This window comes from Culex quinquefasciatus, chromosome 3 (genome assembly GCF_015732765.1).
Source record: "Culex quinquefasciatus strain JHB chromosome 3, VPISU_Cqui_1.0_pri_paternal, whole genome shotgun sequence".
Taxonomy (NCBI): Eukaryota; Metazoa; Arthropoda; class Insecta; order Diptera; family Culicidae; genus Culex; species Culex quinquefasciatus.
Window position 1 is genome coordinate 85,408,652 of NC_051863.1, and position 21,821 is coordinate 85,430,472.

Genomic DNA, 21,821 nt, shown 5'->3' on the forward strand with positions numbered 1-21,821 from the left:
TAAACAAACTGTTTGTTTCTCTTTTCACAGGATTCTCCCACCAGGTTCGCTGACGGGACACAACCCAACGAAAGCGTTCGAATGGGAGAGGACCCGACGCCTGCTGCGGAAACTTCCGGCCGTGTTTGTTTCTGATGGTGAGCTCGTCTCGGCTGGAGGCGAAAATCGTTAGGTGAGTTCTGTGTTGGGGCTAGTGCGCATCTCGGAAAACTTTCAAACGTCAAGGAAAAGGTCACGATTTATTTTTATTGTGCGGTACGCAGCTGAAAAGTAACAGAAACGAAATGTAGCGTTTCGCGCGGTGCAATTTGTTTTGAAGAATAAATCAAATAATTTGAATTTGCACATTTTAATGCAACTAAAAATTACAAATAAAGTTGTATTTAATATAAAAATATTGATAATCCAGAGCTGCTCATCAAACAGAATCTCAAAACGCTGAATCTTGAAAGGACGAAAATCAAAAGACAGGATTTTGCTTATTGTTCAGAATATTGAAACCATAGAGAAAAATCATAAGTTTTTCTAAGAGATTTTCTAGGATTCAAATGTTCAAGAATTCTTCAATTTATTTCAAAAAATTTAAATTTCGAAAATCAGAAAATTTAAGTTTAAATAAATTCTAAAATTATAAAATTACAAAAAATCTTAAATTTTTAGTTTAACAAAATCATTTATTTGATTAAAATAAAACATCCAATAAATAAATTTAAATAAAGAAAAAACGAAATGATCAGATTTTGTGTTACCTAAAATGGAAAACTGTAACCAACAGATCGAATCAACTTATTTTGTATAAGTGAACTAAAATTTCACTTCAAAATCGGATGAATGATTTTTGGATATTAATCAAATCTTGAAATAGTCGAGCTATCGGATAATCGAGTACGAAAAAATGTTTTGAATATATCTTTATATTTTTTTGCTAAAATTCTGATTGATTTTTTTGAACTTCTATTTTAAAATTTTGGAATTCAGCAATTCAGGAATTTAGGAATTCAGGAATTTAGGAATATAGAAATTTAGGAATTTAAGATTTAAGGAATTTAGGAATTTATGTAATTAGGAATTTTGAAATTTAGGAATTTAGGGATTTAGGAATTGAGAAATTTAGGAATTTAGGAATTTAGGAAATAAGGAATTTAGGATTTTAGGAATTTAGGCATTTTTGAATTCTGGAATTTAGGAATAAAGGAATATACAAATTTAGGAATTAAGGAATTTAGGAATTTAGAATTTTAGGAATTTAGGAACTTAAGAATTTAGGAATTTATGAAATCAGGAATTTTAGAATTTTGGATTTTAGGTATTTAGGAATTCAGTAATTTAGGAATTTAGGAATTTGGGAATCAGGAATTTCGGAATTTTTGAATTTCAGAATTATGGAATTAAGGATTTTTTTGAATTTTGGAATATAGGAATATAGAAATTTAAGAATTTAGGAATTTAAAAATTTAGTAATTTAGGAATTTGGGAATTCAGGAATTTGGGAATTTAGGAATTTGAGAATTCAGGAATTTAGGAATTCGGGAATTTATGAATTTTGAATTCAGGGGTTTAGGAATTAAGGAATTTAGGATTTTTTAATTCAGTAATTTAGGAATTTAGGAATATATGAATATAGAAATTTAGGAATCTAGGAACTTGGGAATTCAGGAATTTAGGATTTTTTGAATTTTGGAATTTTGAAATTTAGGAATATAGGAATATAGAAATTTAAGAATTTATTAATTTAGAAATTTAGGAATTTAGTAATTTAGGAATTTGGGAATTTAGGAATTTAGGAATTAAGGAATTTAGGAATTTAGGAATTTAGAATTTTAGGAATTTAGGAATTTAGGAATTCAGGAATTTAGGAATTTAGGAAAATAGTAGGAATATATACATTTAGGAATGTAGGAATTTAAGAATTTAGGAATTTAGGAATGTATTAAATTAGGAATTTAGGAATGTATTAGGAATTAGGAATTTAGGAAATTAGGAATTTAGGAAATTAGGAATTTAGGAAATTAGGAATTCAAGAATTTAGGAAATAAGGAAATTTGGAAATTGGGAATTTAAGAATCTAGGAATTTATAAAATTAGGAAATTATTGAATTTAGGACTTTAGGAATATAGGAATTTAGGAATATAGGAATATATAAATTTAGGAATATAGCAATTTAGGAATTTAGGATTTTGGGAATTCAGGAATTTAGGAATTTAGGAATTTGGGAATTTAGGAATATAGAAATATAGGTAATTAGGAATTCAGGAATTTAGGAATTCGGGAATTTAGGAATTTTTGAATTCATGAATTTAAGAATTTAGGAATATATAAATTTATTTACAAGTTTAGGAATTTAGGAATTTATGAAATTAGGAATTTTGGAATTTAGTGATTTAGGAATTAAGGAAATTTTTGAAATTAGGAATTTAAGAATTTAGGAATTTACGAATTTAGGAATTTACGAATTAAGGAAATTAGGAATTTGGGAATTTAGGAATCAAGGAATTTAGGAATTTAAGAATTTCAAAATTTCAGAATTTAAAAACAGCTAATTTAATAGAAATTTAACCGAATCCTTAACATGCCAAATATATGTAAATTTTCCCTATGCCTAATTTAGTGTTTTTCTCTTCTACAGGGGCTTATTTCACTAAGGATTGTGCTTTTTGATTACTCGAATGTTTATCCCAATTACGAAGCAGTTGATCCGGAACCGGCTACGAACATTCCGAATAATTTCAAACAGTGCGGATTGAAGCGGAATAACAAAAGAAAACGACACGGAAAGTTAGTGCTAAATAAAGTAAAACAAAAAAAAAAACGATAAAAATACACTCAAACTTACTGAATTACCATTAATTTCAATGTATAAATATTTGTTTTATAGTACAATTTAGTGGGGATTCAAAAATAAATAATATGAAAAAAACCATAAAACCTTCTGTAGTTATTATTTATTTCAATGTAAAAGTATAGTCAAAACAGTACTCTTTATCAGGGAACTTATCATAAAGAACTATAAATTAACTGTGGAATCCTCTGTAATGCTTGCTGTTTTTATTATAAATACATGATTATTTTTACGGTCTGGTAAATTTTTTGGATGAAAAATGCAACATTAGATTAACAGTAAAATGCGTCGTATTTGGAAAAAAAATGTATGGAAAAACTTCGAAATTTTTATGGTACCGGTGCATAACAACCCCCCTTTTTATGGTAAAATTCCAAAATACGACGCAAATTATCTTAAAAAACGATGCTGTCTACTGTTAAAACACTGTCAAAATGACAATATATTTTATCGTTTTGTAACGTTAAAATTTACTGTAAGTTCATCAGAAATCTTTATGCGGGACATTTTTATGCGGGATGTTACATTTGCAATTCAGAGATTTGGAGAACCTTTCAACTGAGATCAATTCATAAGCCTTTGCAGGGAGGGTACATATGTCTACCAGAGAGCTGAGCTGAGTGATATTTTAGGGGAAATAAGTTTTGAGGAAAAAACTCTAGATCTATGAGAATGCCCGTAAAAACTACCATATTTCAAATTTGTTGAAACCATAAATCATACTTAACTTTACTTTTGTTTATTTTTAGGCAAAAAATCGGATTCACCGCCCAGGACTCGGCCCAATTTCATAGCCTTCCAAATGGAGTCGTAATGGGCTTTGAGCGAGCGGACATCGTGAGCAAAGTGAGAGTAGTCCTGTCAGAGTTGTTTTACATCCAGGCGCAGATCGCGGAACAAACGACGCAAGCGGCCATCCAAAAGTCGTCTACGGAAATCGTGATTAAAAAGTCGGAACTATTTGACAACGACATCTATCTGGAGGAAATTGCTGATATCATTTGTATAGCGTTGGCCGAGCTGCCATCACTTCTGAGTCTGACGGAACTTGTCGAAACATTGCTGTACGTAAACTGTGGAAGCCGCATCATTTGCTGGGTCGTGGCCAACATGCCCGATTGCTTCCGAGAGGTTGTGACGGCGCTTATAGTGAATGGCGATGAGGACACGCCGGATGGGAAGCTTCGGTTGGCTGCCCTCTATGAGCTGTGCGACATGAATCCGGGCCAAGCGTTGACAACGAGAACAATCTGCGTGGAACAGACGAAGATGCCATCGTTGATGCTGAAGCTAAGCCTAAAGGACCCGCAGAACTTGGTTGCCTTTGTGTCGGGCCTGTTGCTCGGAAATGATCAAAATATTCGCACCTACTTGGCGCTGTATGTTCGAACAAGTCAAAAACGCAAAGGAGACGCACTTTACATGATGCGCGACGAGCTGTTGCGACAGCTGCAAAACATTGTAGCTCACTCGCAGAATTCTCACCTGCCGGAAGAGCACGTTGTGCAATCGGCTGCCATGTTGCGTCTGTACTGTGCCCTGCGAGGAATCTCCGGCATCAAGTTCACCGACGAAGAGATCTTGTGTCTCATCCAGTTGATCACATCGAAGCCACCGCCGACACCGGCGGGAATTCGGTTCGTGTCCCTCGGTTTATGCATGCTGATCGCTTGCCCTTCACTGATTGCCCACGTTGGCATTGAAGCGAAAGTAATAGAATGGATCCAGTGGTTGATTAAGGAGGAAGCTTACTTTGAGAGCGTCAACGACACGTCGGCGTCATTCGGAGAAATGTTGCTGCTAATGGCGATTCACTTTCACTCCAATCAGCTAACTCACATTTGCGAGCTGGCTTGTTCGACGCTGGGCATGAAATTTCCCCTGCGACCTAACACCATCAGCCGCATGAAGACCATTTTCACGCAGGAGATCTTCACCGAGCAGGTGGTGGCAGCACACGCCATCAAGGTTCCCGTTACAATGAATCTGAACGCTACGATTCCTGGCTATCTGCCAGTCCATTGCATTCATCAGCTGCTCAAATCGCGAGCTTTTTCCAAGCATAAGGTCCCAATCAAAAGTTGGATTTACAAACAAATTTGCAACTCGGTGACGCCGCTTCACCCCGTGCTGCCGGCTCTGATAGAAGTCTACGTCAACTCTATCATTTTACCCAACCAGAAAGGACCGGTCGAACACACGCACAAGGCACTTTCGGAACAGGAAATTCAGCAGGTGTTTCAAAACTGTTCCCTCTATCAGGGCAGAGCCGATGCGATGGATACTTCCCAGAAAGAAGATGCCACTGCAGATAACAATCCGAATTTGACGCCCCAATTGCTACTGCTCTACTACCTGTTGCTGTACGAGGATGTCCGGTTGAGCAATATGGTCAACATAATCACAAACGGCCGACAGGTGAAAGGTTACTCCAACGAGTTTATGTCAGAGTTGCCGATCAAATTCCTGCTTCATCAAGCGCAAAAACCAACAGGAGTACAGTGTCTTGTTTAGTCCTCTGCTGCGTCTGCTTGCAACCCATTTCCCCATTTGTCGCTCGTAGACGACTGGATCGATGAGGAGGGCATTTCGCTCGAGCACACTTCGGACGCTCCGCTGACCGAGATGAACATCGTCGAAGCATTCGAAGAGATCGAACTTCGTCCAGGCAAGACCATCAAATGTCTGAAAATCATGGCGAAAAAGTCTCCGACAGATCTGTGGCCCTTGGCGGCCACTTTTATTCGATACTTTAAGAAGATTCTCGGTTGTACGGTACCACGCTTGATTCAGGAGGAATACGGTTCCGTGTGGCTCCGATTGAATACCGTTTTTCCCCGGCGACTGTGGGTTATGTCGATCAACGCCCTGATGCCGGAGGATGCAGTGACGAAAAACTTCAATCTAACGCAGGAAACCATCCTGATTGACCCGTTGCAAGTGCTGCGCTGTGACGAACGTGTGTTCCGCTGTGCCGGGGCACTGACGATCGTGCTGCGCATACTGCAAGCCAGTTTGGCCGCGTCCAAAAGTCAACTCACGCGCCACATGCTGGATAAACCGTTGATCGAAGTGGGACATCAGGTGAAATCCGACACCGACCGGGAAGAGCTCAAGCTGGCACTGGTGGCCTCGCAAGAAAGTGTCGCCGTACAGATTCTGCTGGAGGCTTGTCTTGAAACCGAAGACGATCGCCTGAAACCGGGTCGACAGTGGTCATTGCGCGAAATTCGTGGCGTCATCTGTTCGTACATCCATCAGGTTTTTATCGCGGAACCGTCGCTAGCCAAGTTGGTTCACTTCCAGGGCTACCCGCGCGAACTGCTCGCCATGACGGTCCGCGGAATCCCGTCGATGCACATCTGTCTGGACTTTATTCCCGAGCTACTCAGTATGGCCGAAATGGACAAGCAAATTTTTGCCATTGACCTGACATCGCATCTATCCTTACAGTACGCTCTACCTAAATCGCTCAGTATTTCCAAGTTGTGCATAAACACGCTGACCACGCTACTGGGAGGTAAGCCTCAAACAAAATCCCAACCAATCGAAATTAGTTTTACATTGTTTCTTTTATTTTTTGCAGTTCTCTCCAGCGACACCCGCATTGAAATGTTCCGTGCCGTATTGCCTTGTATTGTGCGCTTTTCGGAAGCGTTCCCCCCGCTGTTGGACGAGTGTATTATGTTTTTGATGCAGCTCGGCCGCATCGCCGAATCCCAGGCAACCCTCGGACGGGCCGCTTCCCTGCCAACGCTGTATCTAGGTCCAGAGGCAAAGGTACGATCACAGAGCAAACGATCCCAATACGCTGAAAAGCTGGTCGAGGAAGTAAAGGAAACGTACAGCAGACTGTTGGACGACGCAGTTCTCAATCCGAAAATTTATTAATCGAATAAAAACGTAATTAAAAGTATATTGCAACAAAATTAACGATTTCTACGAAAAGTTTTAATCTTTGCATCGTCCCAATTGTTTTTTCTCCTTGCCGTGCTAAATTCATCAGTCATTGAAAGAGTAAAAACTTCAGATTTGCCAGCTTGTCGGTACTCGTACAGTTTGGATTTCGGTCTATCTGTCCACCCAACTGTGGATTTACTCAAGGTATCTGCATCATAAGCTGCTTGCTCAATCATCTCATTTTTCGAAACAGCAAAATCATCTTCAACTATTCTTCTCTTAATTGGTTTCCCTTGCCCGATAGCTACTGGTACATTTCCACCTTCACACGAAATTTCCAATCTCTCCCCAAAGCCTCGTAACAGTCTGACGCCGCTGGATTCCGAGGTGCGTGGTTCACGTTTAACCGGTTTAATTTCGACAAACGCAATACTGTTCGCAATCAGAGTGGAGAGTTTTTTGCCGATAAATTTCTTCATTGATTCAGTAACGTTTAGGTTGCTCTGGAAAACGCTTTCTTCCTCGTTCAGATACCTGTTAGATGCGGGAAGCTCGACTGGTGTCCGGGTTTCAAAGCGTCCGGGAATTCGAATCATGACGTTATCTGCGACAAAAAAAAACGTTGCAGTTCAAGACGTTCTTACAACTTTAAACCCTAGATTACTTTTTCAAAACAACCAATGCGCCATGGGCTGCCTATGTACATAGGACCTTTTGAAAAAGTAAGTGAGAACTTGGAGAACTTACTTTTATCGGCGCAATCCGGTTTAACAGAATTTTCCACACGTGGCTCGCGAAACATTGCATCGTTAAACAGACTTGTATCAGCCGCTTCCAGAAGTTGCTTTAGATTTTCGTCTTCCGATTCTGAGCTGGACATTTTTATAAACTTTTATAGTTTGTATTTTAAGTCGAAATTATTAACCACGAGATAGTTTTGTTACTCTGTTTGTTAAACAAAACACTGTTAGACGAAGAAACCTAAAAATAACAAAATTACTCCTTTTGATGTGGGATATACTTGGATCTCTGAAAGCATAGTTATGCTGAAAGTGAGTACATTCGATTCTCTTTGGATCTCACAAGAAATTCGTCGGTATTTGCTCAGGGCATCTCCACAGCAAAGATCTAATTAGGTTTTACGCCGACTCGATTTGAAGGTTAGAAAGGAGTGTACATGTAAACAGTAAACAGTTTACATGTCCATGTAAACAGTGCACACGAGCTGTCAAATGACGTCACGGTGTAAAACCTAATTAGGTTTTACAGCGTGACGTCACGAGCGCACACGCACACACATTTTTACTGAGACACATGTGCAAAAAATGTAAACAGTGCAGCCAAGCTGTCAAATTTCTAACCTAAAAACCGAGCGTAAAACCTAATTGCGTGGCAAACCTATCGGTTCGATCCCCAGTTTTAGCTACTGGACCAAGCGCACCGCGGGGATCTAATTTATTCATTTTCAAATTCTAGCCGTTTTGTTGATCAAAATCAATGGAGCACCCGTAGTCGAGCAGTTTTTGACGGTTCACTCCATAAGAAATACATTGTAGAAAAAAGCAAAAACTGCTCGAATGGAAATGCTCCATTAAGACTGGTTGCAACGCGAAGTTTTAAATTGTTTCAAATTGCGAGCAGTTTTAAATTTTTAGAACTGGCGGAAATGAAACTAGAACACGGTGCTCGCAACGTGCTGATCTAAATGTTGTTTCAAAAAAATGCTTTTAATTGTGTGCGTATGATTATCAACACAGCATCATAGTGTGTGTGTAAGAATACGTGGATATCTCTATATATCTGATTTTTTTTGAAACTGAGTTCTATTCCAGTTCCAAATCGTCTCACGTTTGAAACAAACTCGTCGAGCAGTTTTATTCCGGTTTCAAAATACTGCTCGAAAAATAAAACTGCAACTCCGCGTTGCGGGTGGTCTGTTTCAGTTCTATTTGAAAAATGAAACAGCTAGAACAAAGTAGAGCCGCGTTGCAACCAGTCTAAGACTGTCTGCAGCGAGAAGTTTTATAATTGTTTCAAATTGCGAGCAGTTTTAAATTTTTAGAACTGGCGGAAATGAAACTAGAACACGGTGCTCGCAACGCGCTGATCTAAATGTTGTTTAAAAAAAATGCTTTTAATTGTGTGCGTATGATTATCTACACAGCATCATAGCACAGACAAACAGACGTGACTCTCTATACAAATAATTTTTGAAAATCATCGTCCTTCATCAAACCACCAAATCACGGCGACGCCAGCGCTGCCTGGTGAGCTTATGCCGAAGCGCAGCCCAAACATACCTATACAAACCCATTAATGTCATGTGTCATGTCAGTGTATGCGTGAGACAATCAAGCCTTAACGATTGTAAACATCAACAGCTGATTTAAATAATGTTGTTGTTGCTTATCTTCAGTACTCGATGAAATAAAAATAAACATTAACACCGACGGCCGAAGATGACGGCCAAACCATGCGGCAGCATCAGCCACGACGCATTACAACCGCAACGACAGAGACCAAACCACTGGTCCTCCCCGTTGCTCCCAAAAACTGTCCAACATTACTTCTGATTACACATTACACCTGATCAACAAGATTACACCTGATCAACAAGATATAAGTCACGAAAACACCAGTAGTGGCCGCCGAAATAGAAAAAAAATCAATTCAAATCTACCGGAATTTATCCCAACGATGGGCGTTTCGAAACATCCGCGGGAAACGTGTCCATGGAGTAGTTAAGTTGAAACAGAACAACTGTGGATGAAGATTGAGTGGCGCTCACGATCGACGCAACATCGCCAAAATGACGACCAGCAGCAGCAATCTAAGCAGCAATTGCTCCAAGGTTGCTTCGAAAGAGATGACTTCACCACACAATCTGGCTTCCTCCGTAGTAGCGGACGCCTCATCAGCAGCCTCGGATGCGGCAGGCCTATCGGGTTAATAGTGGGGCAAAGGGTATGTCTTCGCTAGTCAGCCGCTCATCTGACTCTGGTCGAAACTGCCTCAATCTTGTCCCGCAAAGCCTGGATTGTGGATCACCGTTAGAATTCCTGAATTCTGTCATATTTTTTGCCTTTCTTACTAAAGAAAGGTATAGGGTTTGCTTTTGGCTCCGACGCCAAATCAAGCTTCGTTCCCAAATCATTTCTCGAGCAATATTCATTCGAAAAATCTGCAAAAAATCATGGACGATCGATTTTCGACGCCCGATCGATTGACAATGACAGAATTGGTCTACCTCCAATATCCGAATTTTGGCGCTTAATTTACTGTAGAGCACGCGTGACGTCCGTGTGTGGTAAAAAAGTGCTCAATTTTGTGGTAGGGGGTTTCTCAGAGCCCACATTATGGATTTAAGCTCTCTTGGGCGCATTTGAAAGGGGATGTGCTGAACCTGAACCAGTTCCATACCAAATTTGAATTTATCCATTTTTTATGGGGACTCGGAGTGTGTTTTCACCAAATCAGGCGGTTTTCAAATGAAAATTCTGTCGAAAATTGAAGTATTGAAATCGTTTATTTATCCAAAAAATTGCATTTTTCCAGCCCTACATCCTCCCAAATTTTCATCCATGTCGGTAATGTGGTTCTTGATTTACAGCTTGTGGACTAATTCACTGTGAGGGGGAAAAACCCCTAAAAAAGGTAAAAGCCAATTTTCACCAAATGCCAAAACTATTCCTTTGGCATTTTATCTAATTTTTTTTCTCCACATCATAATCTAGACCATACTCGCTGTTCTGAAACAAATTTGACCTCATTCGGATTTACCGTTCAGATTTTAGAAAATTTCCATTTTTACCTTTCTTACTTAAGAAAGTTATAGGGTTTGCTTTTGGCTCCGACGCCAAATCAAGCTTCGTTCCCAAATCATTTCTCGAGCAATATTCATTCGAAAAATCTGCAAATAATCATGGACGATCGATCTTCGTCGCTTCGTCGACAAGTTGTCAAGTTGAGCTTCACATGCAGACGCGAGCAATGCTGGCGCGTATAGAGTTTTGATACTAGATTACCCCCTTTTAGTGCAAGTTGCTTTATCGATTGCTCGTTCATCACACATCGCCTATCATTATTTTCTATGCTTAGCTTAAGTGAACGCAAACTAGACGCAAGCAGCTATCTCTTCTGAAGCCTCATGCTCATTCTGTTGCCTTTCTTTTTTTGTTTTGCTCATTCTCTGATCGATATCTGAGCGAACGAACTTCTGGGAAGCGTCCAAGCTTCCCATGTGCCAGTGACAACGCACATCGCGGGTTTGGTTTTCTAGCTTCGGTACTAGCCTTTTTGTGTATTAGTATTTTTGTTTATCGTACCAGCGCACCAAGGTGGTTTATTCGGTACGTTTGCGTTTGTCGTAGTGAAGTCCCACCGAGCGCTCAGTCGTTGTTTGCTTCCCAATCCCAAAACGCCTAAATGCATACTCTGGCTTGCTTATTGAATGCTCACAATTTTGCCTAACGCCTAAATGACAGTTTAGTGAATTACAGTAGGCGTTTGAAACGAGGGGGATGACACTTCGCGATTTGAATAAAATCGCGCCAAATCGCGTCAAATTCCTTCATTCCTGTTCATCGTAGCTTCATCGCGGTCGTTTTTCCCTCATCGCGCCAAATCGCGCCAGATCGCGCTCATCGTGCTCATCGTGTTCAGATCGTGCTCGAATGAAAATTTACATTCATGCAGTTAGAGTTGCCATACAAAATTCGTTCTAGCAGTTTTCCATGAAACTGGCCGCACTGTTGAAATGTTTATTTGTATTGATTCGAGCAGTCCGAAAAAGTAAATAAACCGAAATTCTTCGTTGTTTCGGGGCGGATTGCGGCAGCTGCTCTAGAGCATTCTACGTGCGTATGTGTTGCGTGTACGTACACGAAAAAAAGTGAGGTTAAATTTTGTCCGGCCAGCAAAATCAAATGGTGCGCTAGTGTGCGTACGCGAAACGTCATAAAGCTCTCTTGAAGATTCTTTTTTTTTCTCGCGTTCGGACAAGGTGTTCAGTTTGAGGTTCAGCAGGAACTTTTTCACCTGGTATGAGCTGGAGCCTGCACCCGGGGGGTGGTGACACTTCGGTGTAACTGGTGTTTCCTATGCTGCAAGGTCTCATCTGCTGTGAAACCGGCGAAACCTGCCTGACGGCCTTCCACCTCGAGTGACTCCACCGGAAGGTCGCTACATCTGTGAAAAATTCGAATCCGGCCGAATGATTCTGTACGACGAAATAGTCTGGGCCAAATGTTCCGTGTTCAAGTTCTGACCCGCGCTCACGATTCCCCTTCCAGCGGTCCCGGACGTATTGTTCCGGCGGCAACACAAGCAAACGGACGTTTACGTGCGCTTCTTCGGCACGCACGACCTTGGCTGGATCAACCGGAGGCGAATCTACCACTATCACGAGGTCGACGCGGACAGCGTGGCGGATAGAAAGCGGTCGGACATGATGGAGCGGTACAACGAGGCTGCGCATGGCACGGCAGGGTTTCAACAAGCTGCAGGCAGAAAAATCTTACGTCCAGGAATCTGCCCCGGACGATTTGAGCTCTAAACCGCCGATGTACGTAAACATCAAGTCCAGCGCGGCCAGAGACGAGGAGGTGAGTTTGTCGAGGGGATGGATTTCCGTATCAAATGTTATATCTATTCTATTCCAACAGGAGGACTCGATCTGTAAGGGCAAATTGTTGGACAAGGACCCGTGCGGGTTACACTCGAATTGCATCAACCGGGCGCTGCTCTTGGAGTGCAATTTGAAGACTTGTCCAGCAGGCGAAATTCACCAGAACCAGTGTTTCAAACGGAAGTAGTACAAACGGATACCCAACAGGTTGGAACTGGTCGCTAAGGAAGATGCACCAGGGTCGGTTTGTGATCGAGTCCGAGAGGGGATCAACACCGGGGAGTTAACGCGGCGGATAAAGCAAAAGCAGGAGCAACAGGGCAAAAATTACTATTTCATGACGGTGGAATCGGAGCTGACGATCGACGCGGGGCCCAAGGGCAACTTGGCCCGGTTCATCAACCACTCGTGCGAGCCTTGGTGCGAGCCCTACTGCGAAACGCTGCTTTGGAAGGTCGGCGGAAGCCAATCCGTGGGGCTGTTTGCCCTCAGTCCTTGAGGCGGTAAGTTCTTTAAACTCCCGCTTAAAACATTTCTTATAACTAACTCTTCTTACTCTTTACTCCGCCAAGGCTAAAAGCTCATATTAACTACAACTTTGAGAACTTCGACGACCAGAAGATCTGCCACTGTGGTGCGGACAAGTGTTCCAGGCTGATCGTCAGCCAAGGGACGGAGAACTGAATTGAGGAGGCTACAACGGTCTTGCGCGACTTGCAGGTGCAGATTGCAACGTGGGTTACCTGCTCAAGTGCTCAAACGCCAACAGTGACCCACGCCAGCGGAAAAGTACCTTGCGGATCCATCGTGGAAAGAATTCTACCTTGCCAAGGGTTGACCATTAAACGTTCACGAAGAAACGAACCTATGTTACTAAGTTGTGTAAACCGTAACAAAAGAATATAAAACAATGTAAATGTTATCGAAATAAATTCAAAACGCTGCGGCAGTTGCAGCCGCAATCGGTGGAGCTACTCCGGTAGCCTCCTGAGCTTCGGTGGGAGGATGTCCTCTTCTTATCATCTGGCTGTTTAACTTCTGATCCAAACAATCCTATCGAGGAATCTTCACAGTTCTTACCACCGCGGATATTCTAGCGGAAAGATCTCGTTAGTCTCTGAGCCCCCACTTTTCTCGATAATTTCTCGTAACTTCAAATTTCACTCGCCGCAGCTGCAGTTTTCTGGAAGCTAAGATTAAAAGACACTCGAAATCGTTGGTAGTCATGTTTTACTTCACTCAACAGAACACGCTCGCTGTAAATTAAACCGTTCTCATTAACCAACCCTGATCTGGGACCGGAAGTAGCTGCCTCGCTCATGTTGAAGTTGCGCGAATCCATTCTAGTTATGTTCTTGCCACGTTAGGTGTTCTTGCCACGTAACTTCCGGGAGACCCGAGATTTTACGGTACTGACAATCATATATTCACCCGCTTCGCTGAAATGGAAAACCAAATGTCGTTGAGTCCCCTCTGCCGGTCAGCATAGGCCTTCTTCTCAAAGACCGGCGCAAAGTCGGTGGCCGTTTGACCAATGGCGTTACAGGCGGCGTAACGAACTCTCGGATGGGATCCATCAATTACTTGACCACGCCCCGCATGATGTCCGTCTGCTTGTAGTAACCCTAGCCAGCGGTCGAGACGACTATCAGAGCGGCGTGCCGTTACTTCCAGTTTGAATGGTTCAACATGTTCGGAATGTTTGTGATAATGTGCGGCAGAAAGGGCCGAAGGCGTCGATGGCCGGACAGCGGTCGAAGCGGAATTCGGCGGTTGTCGCATAGCATCTGGCAATGTCTCCGAAGATCGGCGTCGTACCATCCAGCTGCAGCAGCTTGTTCGTCTTGAGCAGGTTCTCGGTGTGGTCAACTTCGCTGTGGGTAACCATCGTGCCAGACGCATCCACTCGTTCTGCAAGTGGAACACCATGTCCTCGTAATTGAGCGGAACGCACATGAAGTAGATGCCCCACAGACCGGTTTCCTTTCGTAGAAGCACAGGTTGTCCTCGGCGTTTTTGGCGCCACCACCCTGCGTGCGATACCACGCGCTAATCAGCGTATTGGCGACCATCAGCGGAACATTGTCTTGATTGGTCCAGCCGCAACTCAAGACGGCAATGATGACGAGGGCCACCGGTAGCGAATCATCCCGGTCGCGCACTTCAGAATCGGTGAATCGGCACGGCGTCAGAGCGGAAGCCTTTCCGTCGAAGGTGCTGCCTACCTTCCCGAGGTAAGACTCGGTCAGCTCAACCAGGTCTCCTTGTTTGATTCCACTGGCTGCGGCCAGGACGATGGGGGCCTTGTAGTGCGAATCGCTGTAAGCCTGTAGATTCTTACAGTCTTGACCTTGGTGTTGACAGTGTTGCAATCGGTGTTGCAATGTCGGTGCAGACGTCGAGTGCGTGGATTACCTCGTCAATGCACTTGCCCCACTCGTAGTTGGAGGCCGTTCCCGCGAGTCGTCCATCGCCACCACCGAACCATCCTTCGGGTTGAACGTCTCAAACGGTTCGTCCAGCGTGGGGTAGATTCCGCCGACGCACTCCGACATGGTTTTGTTCGCCGAGTCATCAATGTTGAATATCTGCAGATGCTCGTCCGAATCGGCTTCAATATCGTGCACTCCACCAGCTCTTGTTTGTTGTTTGGACAAACGACCACGACGGCGATAAACTGCTGCCAGCCATGTGCTGAATGATGTTGGAAACGGGCTGGTGAACCTGGACAAACTCAGGCGTGGACAGTAGGTCCGACCGGAAGTCACAAGTGACCTCTTAAAAGATTCACGACAGATCGGGCAGTTCGGCATCTGAAAAGTGTGCAAACAAGAAGAAGAGCGAGAATGTTAGTTACGTACTTCGAAAGGCGCCGGGTTCGCAGCAACAGAGCATGCGTGATTCCACGCGGTTGGGCAGTCCTTTACCACTGGGCGTAGGCAACGACGATCTGTCTGGATTGATGGCGTATCCGGCGAGAATCCAATATGAACCGTTGCGCAATCCGCTGCAAGAATTTCTGGTGGCAATGCGTGTTCAGGATTAATTGATTGAGTTAGTTCTTGTGCATGTACCTGTTGCTGCTGCTAATTCCTCCAACCGTACTGCCGGACAAACTTCTATTGTTGCTACCAGTCTCCTCCACCGCCACCCGAGATTGAAAAGATACTTCCGGCACAAATTCCCGAGCTACCACCGCTACATCCACTGGAAACCAGGCTACTCGCGACACTGCTCGTGGCCGTACTGGATGCGGACGTGGACCCCGGCGGGGATGCAGAACCACCGATTGCACGGATCGTACCACAACACAACAAACGGAAGACCTCCGCACGGGAATATTCAATCCGCTTCTTGGGTAGGTAGAAAATCCGTCATCGTCCTCCATCATTTTCCCACGTGTTTCATGTTTTTGTTTTGCTTTTTCACTGCTCGAATCAAATGTCAGCGTGAAATGTCATTTTATGGTTGCCGAACTCATTCGAGCAGTTGACAGCTCAAATCGTGAGATTTTTTCAAATCGCGCTCACATCGCGATGAAATCGCGCTCATCGCACCAAATCGCGCTCATCGCGTCTAATCGAGGAAAATCGTGGTCATCGAGGCTAAATCGCGAGCTCATCGCGGGAGTGTCATTCCCCTCGGTTTCAAAGCTTTCAAGAACATTTATGCGGCTTTACCGTTACATCGTTGTTTACAAAACGACAAATTCTCGGGTGTTGAAACACTTTCTGCCAGTCATTTTGTTACCACTTTAACGCTCTGGAGCAAGACGGAATTATTTTGTTTTCTCGTTAATTTTTAATATTTTGAAAAGTGCAAAAATACTCAGAGAATACGAACAATTTAGCGATATGCAGAAAACATTACGAACATCGCAAATTGTGAGCTAATTCTCTGTCTCAAAAACAATGTGTTCTGATTTAAAAAATCGAAAATGCTTGTGTGCGAGCACAGCTTACAACCGGCCATGGCAAATGGGGCAAAAACCAGCGCTTTTCAGTTATATGAAAAAATATGGTTGAGTTTCGAATTGATTAATGAATGGACCATTCTTTATTTTGCTGTTTCTTTAAAAAAAAATCAACTGCCGTTAACTTCCTTTTGTAAGAAAGGCTCTATCTCACCCCAGGTGGGATTAAATCGGGTTTTTTTGTTTTCATTTGCTGCCACGTGCTCACGCTCAACTTTACAACAACAAAAACATATTACACCTCGCATTACACACACTGAGGAAAGACGGGCGAGCTGTCACGACAGCAGCGCCATCAGCGCCGGGTGAGTAGATGCCGAAGCTAAATTGCATTTGAAATAACCGTTATGGCTCGGTTATTGAAGGACGATGGTTCCGAACTCGAGTGTCCCGTCTGTTTGTCTGTGATTAAACACTGAATTTCGAAAAACATCATAATATGCATTGTTTTGAAAACATAAATTTCTCTGATGTAATTTTTGATTAAATTTATTTTTTTAGATTTTGTTGTTTAAATGTATGTTTTAATATTCATTCAAATTGAAAAGTGTACCGTAAACTGGGGTCAATTGGGACACATGGGGCGAATTGGGACAGCAGTTTTAACCATGTTGGAGCACAATATTTTGATTTTTCATGATGGTTTCGGTTAGAACAGACTTAGGCCAACAAAATGTGTACATCAATTTTCAAATTTAAAAGCTTTAAGTGCTCTAAAAACTGCTGTCCCTATTCAGACTGTAGTCCCGATTCACCCCAGATTACGGTAGTAAATAAAATGCTTCTTTACAAAAGGGATTTCTGTACAAACATATTTGTAAAACTGAGAAATAGATAACTTTCCAAAAATCTTATTGCACACTTTGCACCAAATTCTCCACCCTTGCAAATCATAACTGCACACCAAATAGAACAGTTTCAAACTAGGGTGTGTATCTTAGACAGTTTTTTTTCTGCTGTAGCACTTTTGTATAGAGTTTTTCACAAGTTGCACGATTGTTTAAAAATCGCTGCAATCTGCAATAAATTCGGTGAAATAAACCTTAAACTTAATTGAATTAAAGTATCGAATTGAATAACAATTATTTTTTGCACAGGAAATTTTATTAGAAGGAAATTTATGAAAAGGGATTGAGACGGACGTAAATCTTGTTAAATATTAAAATTTAAAACATTTAATTAAATCTAAAAATCATATCAGAGGTTGTGCAAAATGTAAAGTTTTACTAAAGAATAATAAATATAATAAAATCCACTGGAAACCAGGCTACTCGCGACACTGCTCGTGGCCGTACTGGATGCGGACGTGGACCCCGGCGGGGATGCAGAACCACCGATTGCACGGATCGTACCACAACACAACAAACGGAAGACCTCCGCACGGGAATATTCAATCCGCTTCTTGGGTAGGTAGAAAATCCGTCATCGTCCTCCATCATTTTCCCACGTGTTTCATGTTTTTGTTTTGCTTTTTCACTGCTCGAATCAAATGTCAGCGTGAAATGTCATTTTATGGTTGCCGAACTCATTCGAGCAGTTGACAGCTCAAATCGTGAGATTTTTTCAAATCGCGCTCACATCGCGATGAAATCGCGCTCATCGCACCAAATCGCGCTCATCGCGTCTAATCGAGGAAAATCGTGGTCATCGAGGCTAAATCGCGAGCTCATCGCGGGAGTGTCATTCCCCTCGGTTTCAAAGCTTTCAAGAACATTTATGCGGCTTTACCGTTACATCGTTGTTTACAAAACGACAAATTCTCGGGTGTTGAAACACTTTCTGCCAGTCATTTTGTTACCACTTTAACGCTCTGGAGCAAGACGGAATTATTTTGTTTTCTCGTTAATTTTTAATATTTTGAAAAGTGCAAAAAAATACTCAGAGAATACGAACAATTTAGCGATATGCAGAAAACATTACGAACATCGCAAATTGTGAGCTAATTCTCTGTCTCAAAAACAATGTGTTCTGATTTAAAAAATCGAAAATGCTTGTGTGCGAGCACAGCTTACAACCGGCCATGGCAAATGGGGCAAAACCAGCGCTTTTCAGTTATATGAAAAATATGGTTGAGTTTCGAATTGATTAATGAATGGACCATTCTTTATTTTGCTGTTTCTTTAAAAAAAAATCAACTGCCGTTAACTTCCTTTTGTAAGAAAGGCTCTATCTCACCCCAGGTGGGATTAAATCGGGTTTTTTTGTTTTCATTTGCTGCCACGTGCTCACGCTCAACTTTACAACAACAAAAACATATTACACCTCGCATTACACACTGAGGAAAGACGGGCGAGCTGTCACGACAGCAGCGCCATCAGCGCCGGGTGAGTAGATGCCGAAGCTAAATTGCATTTGAAATAACCGTTATGGCTCGGTTATTGAAGGACGATGGTTCCGAACTCGAGTGTCCCGTCTGTTTGTCTGTGATTAAACACTGAATTTCGAAAAACATCATAATATGCATTGTTTTGAAAACATAAATTTCTCTGATGTAATTTTTGATTAAATTTATTTTTTAGATTTTGTTGTTTAAATGTATGTTTTAATATTCATTCAAATTGAAAAGTGTACCGTAAACTGGGGTCAATTGGGACACATGGGGCGAATTGGGACAGCAGTTTTAACCATGTTGGAGCACAATATTTTGATTTTTCATGATGGTTTCGGTTAGAACAGACTTAGGCCAACAAAATGTGTACATCAATTTTCAAATTTAAAAGCTTTAAGTGCTCTAAAACTGCTGTCCCTATTCAGACTGTAGTCCTGATTCACCCCAGATTACGGTAGTAAATAAAATGCTTCTTTACAAAAGGGATTTCTGTACAAACATATTTGTAAAACTGAGAAATAGATAACTTTCCAAAAATCTTATTGCACACTTTGCACCAAATTCTCCACCCTTGCAAATCATAACTGCACACCAAATAGAACAGTTTCAAACTAGGGTGTGTATCTTAGACAGTTTTTTTCTGCTGTAGCACTTTTGTATAGAGTTTTTCACAAGTTGCACGATTGTTTAAAAATCGCTGCAATCTGCAATAAATTCGGTGAAATAAACCTTAAACTTAATTGAATTAAAGTATCGAATTGAATAACAATTATTTTTTGCACAGGAAATTTTATTAGAAGGAAATTTATGAAAAGGGATTGAGACGGACGTAAATCTTGTTAAATATTAAAATTTAAAACATTTAATTAAATCTAAAAATCATATCAGAGGTTGTGCAAAATGTAAAGTTTTACTAAAGAATAATAAATATAATAAAATATTGTTCAAAATGTTAAACACATTTTCAAACGGATCTGCGGTTGAAACTATATCTACTGTTAGGTTATACTTTGACCTTCCTAAAAGAAATACGGAGATTTTTATATAAAATAGTTGAATACATGATAAAAGTACATTTTTTTTTTAAGTTTAAGGGCAATTTTCTCTTGCGTGTTTCGGCTCCGGGTGATGAAAGTTCGCAAGCGAAAAAGTTTTTTTTGGCGACTACTCCATCCCTGATTGTCATTAAAATAATTTGCCGTTTTATGCACCCTTTTATTAGCTTCCAGTTTTGATAGCAAACAGTTGTTTTATTAATTTTTCAATTCAAAGTGCTTTTTTATTATTTTTGCTTTCAATTGATACATTGCCGAAGAAAACAAAAATAAACCCACATTCCGAGAAAATTAAAAAAAATCAAACTCAAGAGTGGTTTGTCACAAGAACATTTTGATGAGAAAACATTTTCCATTTAACTCTTTTTATAAGCTTGTACATTTATAATATAGGGGTGACACCCCTTACATATTGATATCTTTATCAAAATTTCTTTATTTGATGATCGGGTGTCACCCCTGAAAATTAAATTTTTGAAGTCTTCCTTCAGTCTTCATATAAACATGCACTTTTACTAACTGTGAATACTTAAGTATACTATGTAAACATATTCTAAAACATGAGTGTTACTTTTGGGTGTCACCCCCATCTAAAATGAATGTTTCAGAAAATTTAACGTGTATGTTTTGTTTATATTAGTTAGATACTAGATGATTTTTTATGAACATATGTTAAGTCAATTATATTTTTTTCTTCGTCCGAGTCAGGTGTCATCGTGCACAGCTAAAAAAGTAGTAATCCAGCTGTGCGTAAAAGGCCTGGGTGTAATATAATTATTGCATTATTTTATGCAATTTTATGTGATTTTACACTCTGAAATATGTAGCTCATCAGTATGGGAAACCTACTTGACCGAAATGTCAAGCTGATATATGCGTTTATCCTTACAACTTTCCATCGGTCTGATGGCCGAGTGGGCTAAGGCGCCAGGCTTACTGTTGGTGCTGGGTTTGAATCCCGTCGGTTGCAACTTTTTTTTGTGTTTGCGAAAATTGTACATGCAGCGTTTAATATTAATTGTTTATTTTGACGAAGGTGATGTGCATGCTTTTGGATGCGATTTTACCATCGGATTTTTTGCTGTGTGGGTGTCATCCAAAGATGGGTGACACCCGGGGCGGGCCGCCCAAACACTTGCATTTGATAGTGATTTGGATTGATGTTGAAACACAAACCGATTAGATCTATGATGTGGCTTAATTTAATCATTCATGTGTTTGGGCACTTGAATAAAAAGTGTGGCGTATTTTCAGTGAATGGATTTGCCCAAGAGAAGGAAAAATTATTTAAAAAAAACCTTCGAAATTTGCTAAGGAAAAGGATAGAAATACAAAAGCTTAAAACTGGATCACAGTTTGTTTTGTCTTTTGACGTCGAAAAACTTCGCTGCACAAGGCAGCTTATCCGTTGTAGATATACTTTATCATTATCTCACTCAGAGCTTGGAATTGTTCTGCCTTGTTCCGGCAGGCAAGAAAGCACGTGAGCATCTCTCCAGCAAGAGCGAAAAACTCGGGAAGCGTGAACGTCTGCTTGTCCCGGTGAAGTACCGCTCCCAGAAGCGGCTACTCTAGCGTACGGACGTGTAATTTTTATTCTTTAACGTGTCATTTTTATTCTTTAAAATACAATCATCATTTTCTTACTACTGATTTTTAATTTTTATAAAATATATTCTCGTTTACTGTCTATTGTTTTCAATCTTCACCCTTTCTTTCAAACAAGTGAGGTTTGAATCCTTGCTCAATTTATTGAATGGTTAAAGGATTAACACAAATATTACTATTGTACTTTTGGTAAACTTTTATAACATGCTTAGGACCAAAAATAGCAACATAGGTATAAACACGACTCAAAACTAGGCAAGATTTCAGGGGAAAACAATACACAGTAAAATAACAACTAGTTTTTTTTAATTCAAACTAAAAATAAAACGGTTTTTGCTTTAATAAAAGTTGATAGGGGCACACTATAAATGGATAGGCGCTTATACTAACATCAAACCCTATGCAATGTACCACAAACGGCCGAGTTAAAATGCGTAACCGGAAAAGAAGTTGTGCATGCCTGGCATGTACTGAGTCAGAGCAAGGGTGA

General features: G+C 41.0%; 3 protein-coding genes and 1 long non-coding RNA gene across 5 annotated transcripts in view; 3 read left to right on the plus strand and 1 right to left on the minus strand.

Annotated features, from left to right (window-relative positions):
- Nucleotides 1-6,773, plus strand: part of LOC6047961 (integrator complex subunit 2) — a 31,248-nt gene extending 24,475 nt beyond the window's left edge. The window contains 4 exon segments of the mRNA XM_001864908.2: nucleotides 3,590-5,326; nucleotides 5,328-5,377; nucleotides 5,380-6,360; nucleotides 6,427-6,773. Of these exon segments, the coding sequence (XP_001864943.2) occupies nucleotides 3,590-5,326; nucleotides 5,328-5,377; nucleotides 5,380-6,360; nucleotides 6,427-6,731 (3,073 nt within the window). The 3' untranslated portion in view covers nucleotides 6,732-6,773.
- Nucleotides 35-2,810, plus strand: LOC119770828. Its single transcript, XR_005279013.1, has 2 exons — nucleotides 35-172; nucleotides 2,628-2,810. It is a non-coding gene; the product is annotated as an uncharacterized LOC119770828 (long non-coding RNA).
- LOC6047960 lies at nucleotides 6,694-7,721 on the minus strand. Its single transcript, XM_001864907.2, has 2 exons — nucleotides 7,488-7,721; nucleotides 6,694-7,344 (listed from the first exon to the last, which is right to left on the minus strand). Exons 1-2 carry the CDS (start codon nucleotides 7,618-7,620, stop codon nucleotides 6,770-6,772), a joined length of 708 nt encoding a protein of 235 aa, XP_001864942.2. The 5' UTR covers nucleotides 7,621-7,721; the 3' UTR covers nucleotides 6,694-6,769.
- Nucleotides 7,722-11,731: 4,010 nt separating this feature from the next.
- LOC6038281 (histone-lysine N-methyltransferase NSD2) lies at nucleotides 11,732-13,672 on the plus strand. Of its 2 annotated transcripts, XR_005279009.1 has the most exons (3): nucleotides 11,732-12,343; nucleotides 12,404-12,869; nucleotides 12,939-13,672. XR_005279009.1 is itself a non-coding variant. In XM_038266386.1 (2 exons), exons 1-2 carry the CDS (start codon nucleotides 12,215-12,217, stop codon nucleotides 12,551-12,553), a joined length of 279 nt encoding a protein of 92 aa, XP_038122314.1. In that variant the 5' UTR covers nucleotides 11,732-12,214; the 3' UTR covers nucleotides 12,554-13,672. The 2 variants fall into 2 exon arrangements, 1 of the variants encoding a protein (XP_038122314.1); XM_038266386.1 differs by having other exon boundaries at nucleotides 12,404-13,672.
- The last annotated feature ends 8,149 nt before the right edge of the window (nucleotides 13,673-21,821 follow it).